The 5,166-nt window shown below is 38.0% G+C and overlaps 1 protein-coding gene across 1 annotated transcript; it reads right to left on the bottom strand.

Moving 5' to 3' along the window:
- Nucleotides 1-437: 437 nt before the first annotated feature.
- On the bottom strand, nucleotides 438-1,391 carry LOC103110353 (olfactory receptor 8J2-like). Its single transcript, XM_007519528.1, has one exon. It carries the CDS (start codon nucleotides 1,389-1,391, stop codon nucleotides 438-440), a length of 954 nt encoding a protein of 317 aa, XP_007519590.1.
- Nucleotides 1,392-5,166: the final 3,775 nt, after the last annotated feature.

Below are 5,166 nucleotides of genomic sequence, written 5' to 3'. Positions count from 1 at the left end.
CCCTAGCAGCATATGTATCAGAGTGGTATCTGCTTCTTTCTCTCTCCTGCTATCCCTCTCACTGATAAATAAATACAATATTATAAAAAAATAAGTAAGTTGACTTATAATTTGACCACCTAGTAAGAAACAAATATTTTTTATATTTCTACCCAACTAGGATATATTTGCTGTCTGGTTTAGAAACTACAGAATCAATTCAATAAGCCATGTTCTATATGTAAAGTGTCTTTACTTTCAAATAATTGCTTATTCCAAGTATAAGTACCTTTCTTTAGTCAAGGAATGTATGCTTCTCTAGATAAAAATCAGTTAAGGGGGAAATAAAAAGAATGCATTTTAACAATTAAATTACTGAAACATTTTCACCATTGTATCTCCATTACACATGATTGTCATTGATAAACTAAAATGACTGAATTCATACTATTGTACTTTCAGTTTTTTATTAGTTTCAGGGACTGACATGGATTATTCAGCATTCTTTTCAATGCATCCTTGACATCCTTGTTCCTTAGACTATAAATGAGGGGGTTTAGCATTGGTATCACAAGAGTATAGAAGACAGAGGCCATTTTATCCGTATCTAAGGAGTGGTTGGTCCTTGGCTGCAAATACATGAAGAGAAGAGTCCCATAGAACACAGTGACGGCCATCATGTGAGAAGCACATGTAGAAAAGGCTTTTTTCCGCCCCTCTGCATACCGTATCCTCAGAATAGCAAGGACAATGTTGAAATAGGACACAAGGACAACAATCATAGAGAAAAGCAAATTGATCCCGGAAAAGGTAAAAATTGCTGTTTCTGGAATGTAGGTGTCAGAACAGGACAATGTTAACAAAGGGAGATCATCACAGTAAAAATGGTTGATGACATTGGAAGAGCAGAAAGACACAGAGAACACACAAGATGACACAGTCAGGGCTGTGTTCAGACCTTGGAGGTAGGTGAGGGAAACTAGCAGAAGACACACCCGTGGAGACACCACCATCATATAAAGTAGGGGATTGCAAATGGCCACATAGCGGTCATAGGCCATGACAGCCAACATCAAAATCTCACCCGCAACGCAAACCGAGAAGGCACCCAGCTGAACTGCACATCCATAGAAAGATATGGTTTTCTTGGTAGCCAGGAAGTTGACCAGCATCTTCGGGGCAATGGCGGTAGAGTTGCCAAGATTGATGATGGCCAAGTGGCGGAGGAAGAAGTACATGGGGGTCTCAAGTTGAGAGTCGACACTGGTCAGGGTGATGATGCCCACGTTCCCTGTCACAGTCAGTCCATAGATGATCAGGAAAACGAAGAAGAGTGGAATCTGGAGGTCCGGACGGTCTGAAATTCCCATGAGAATGAACTCTGTGACTCTACTCACATTCCCTGGAGCCATTTATTTTGATGCTTTCATCTTTTGATGGAGAGAAGGGAAAGAGGATAATGGATAGTGAAATTGGTTATTTCCCAAGATTCAATGTGTGAAATGAATCATTTAAAATAAATGATTTTGGGAGTCGGGCTGTAGCGCAGCGGGTTAAGCGCAGGTGACGCAAAGCACAAGGACCGGCATAAGGATCCCGGTTCGAACCCCGGCTCCCCAGGGTTCGACTCCTGCAGGGGAGTCGCTTCACAGGCGGTGAAGCAGGTCTGCAGGTGTCTATCTTTCTCTCCTCCTCTCTGTCTTCCCCTCCTCTCTCCATTTCTCTCTGTCCTATCCAACAACGACAACAACAATAATAACTACAACAATAAAACAACAAGGGCAACAAAAGGGAATAAATAAAATAAATATTAAAAAAAAGAAATTCTAAAAAATAAATAAATAAATAAATAAATAAAATAAATGATTTTCGGGGCTGGGTGGTGGTGCCTCTGGTTGAGTGCATGTGCCCAAGGACCTAGGTCCAAGCCCCTAGTCCCCACTTTTAGGGGGAAAGCTTCACAAGTGGTGAAGCAGTACTGCAGCTCTCTACTTCCCCCTCTCCCTCAGTTTCTGGCTGTCTCTATGCATTAATTAAAGATAATTTAAAAATTGTTTAAAATAAATGATCTTCTGTTCTCACTAAACATTTTCAGATATCAATTTATTTCATCATAATTATGACATTTAAAAATGCAGCATCTCCAGAGATAAGTTTTAGGTGTTTACAACAGTTTGAAAAAGCTATTAACTATCAATTGTTGACCCTATTTTATTTTATAAAATTATACTGATTATATAGATATTAATATTCACATATATGTTACTTACATGTATACATGATTCTATATTAATGTATAGTTGTGCAATCTGATCATTCACTTTACTTGCGTAGAAAAATAAAGGATTTCTAACATTATTAAGCAGAAGGGGCGGGCAGTAGCACAGTGGGTTAAGCACACATGATAAGACGCATAAGGACCGGTGCAAGGCATAAGAATCCTTAAGGCATAAGCCCCTGCTCCCTATTCTACAGGTAACAAAGTAGGTCTGAAGGTGTCTCTCTTTTCCCTTCTCTGTCTTCCCTTCCTCTTTCCATTTCTCTCTGTTCTATCTGACAATAATAATAACAACGGCAACACAATGGAAAAAATGGCCTCTAGGAGCAGTGGATTCATAGTGCAGGTACTGAGCCCCAGTGGTAACCCAGGAATCTAAATAAATAAATAAATAAATAAATATAAAATAAACATTACTTAGCAGGGAGTATATCCAGAAGTAGGCTGTTATATTGAAATAATAACCACTTTACGGCAATAGTATCCTAAGAGAAAAAATACATTTGATCAATTTATGAATTTCTTTCTTTACCTCTAGCCTGTATTTCGCATGAATGAATAAACTATTTTTAAATGAATCAGTGTTAGATGCTGTGTGTTAGTTGTGTGTGTAACCTCATTTTTGTTAATAAGCTCTTATTTTACCAGTTACTAGGTGTGTGTTATTTTTGCCAGACATTTAAATACTTGTGTGGTATCAATTAAAAGAGACCACGTCTATATACAATTAGCACAGAATTTGATACCAAGAAACTCCAGTAATCAGTACCTGAATTTATCATTAGCTTGTCTTGGCTGATGTTTAATTAGGTTCCTTAATTCAGCTCTGTTTTCCTCATCCAACTTTATAGTTAAATAGTCAGTGAATTATAATTTCACATTTCCAGAAAACTGAAACTTTTCACAATAAGTTATACATTTGGCAAATCATGCTATTTTCTTTTAAATCAGTAGTGGGGACCAGGGGTTTGAATCCTCATCCTTACACACTGTAATATGTGCACTCACCCAGATGCACCACCAACCAACCCTTAAAATCATATATTTCAAAACCATTTAAACTTACTTTCTATCTAGAGTAGAAGGTTTCTTTCAATTCTTTTGAATGTCAGAAAATAATCTTTTTCTTATGAATGTGGAATATACTCCTAGATTCATTGCTATGTAAAAGGGCTACAACAGTCTGAGAAATCAGTAGGGACAACATACTTACTGCTTAAGTCATTCCACCATAGTTTCCATTTAGCCAGATTAAAATAATAAGGAAAAGAGAGCAGGCAGCATTTCACTTCTGAATCTGAATTCAAAAACCTCCAGACACCCTGATCCTGATATCAAGAGTCATTGATCTGCGGCCAGGTGGTGACACACTTGGCTGAGCGCACCTGTGACGGTGCACGAGGACCTAGGTTCAAGCCCCTGGTTCACACCTGCAGGGGGGAAGCTTTGCAAGTGATGAAGCAGAGTTGCAGGTGCCTCTCTGTTTCTCTCCCTCTCTATCTCCCTTTTCCCTCTTGGCTTCTGGCTGTCTCTATGCAATAAATAAATACAGATAATTGAAAAAAAACTTCAAAGAGGCTCTTCTTGAAACATTTATATATATATATATATATATATATATATATATATATATATATATATATATATATATTTGGTTTAGCTTACCTGTAGACAGAGATATGGTGAAATACACTGCCAAAGTTGCTGCATGATGTATGTGAGGTAAGGTTTTAGAGAGTCTATGAAGTCCCTGAAGATCTTCACACAGATCCATGTTTGTTTATGCCTCCAGTCCCTGGACATAAGAACCAGAATTCCCAGATAAAGTTTGATCCCCCAAGGAGGAGAAGACCAAGCAAATGCCAATTAGTCACATTGCCATCTAAGCTATTACCCCCAAGAGTGAACCCAAGGAGATAATCTAGGAATCCTCTTAGGTGATCCAAATGAATTCCACTCTAAGCTATGATCCTACTCTTGGTTTGTGTGAAATTCTGCATTCACAACGATACAACTGGATTTTTGGGAAATCCATGGTGTGTGTTTGCTCAGAAAAAAAAAAAAAAAGATGTCCTGGATTTTCTGACAGCCCAATATATCAGTAATGTTGTTGTCTGTGAGATGGAGATATTTTCAGAGTTAGCACAAAATCTCCCACCACACTGAGGTAGTTCTCGTTCTGTGGTTTCTCAGAGAAACTTCTACTTTATCTCTGTGGTTCCTCACTCTCTCTGCTTCTTTGATTCTGTCTCTCTATCTGGAATATCAGGCTGGAGTGGTGAAGTCCTGATGACAAGAATAAAAAAATTAAATGGATAAATAAATAAGACAGAAGAAAATAAAGTAGAAAAAAAAAAGCCCAGTGTTTAATGAGTACATCATAGAATTTATGTATAGCCTTGATTCCATGCTAAAAAAAAAGCCCTTCCCCACTAGGGAAAGGTAGAAACAGGCAGGGAGTATGGATCGACCTGCCAATGCTCATATCCGGTGAAGAAACAATTATAGAAGCCAGACATCTCACTTGCTGTACCCCATAATGACCCTGAATCCATACTCCCAGAGAGATAAAGAATAGGAAAGATTCCAGGAAACAAATGAAAATGAAGACACAACCTATCAAAATATTTGGGACACAGCTAATGCAGTACTGAGATGGAAACTTATAGCCATACAATCATATATTAAACACCAAGAAGAAGCTCAAATAAACGACCTTAGTGAACACCTCAAGGACTTAGAGGAAGAGGAACAAAGGAACCCTAAAGCAAGGGTTCCAGAAGGACAGAAATCACTAAATTTAGAGCAGAAATAAACAACATCGAAAATAAAAGAACCATACAAAAGATCAATGAAGCCAAATGTTGGTTCTTTGAAAGATTAAACAAAATTGACAAACCCCTAGCCAG

The sequence above is a fragment of the Erinaceus europaeus genome, chromosome 17, assembly GCF_950295315.1.
Source record: "Erinaceus europaeus chromosome 17, mEriEur2.1, whole genome shotgun sequence".
Taxonomy (NCBI): Eukaryota; Metazoa; Chordata; class Mammalia; order Eulipotyphla; family Erinaceidae; genus Erinaceus; species Erinaceus europaeus.
This window is presented reverse-complemented; position numbering and strand designations above follow the sequence as displayed.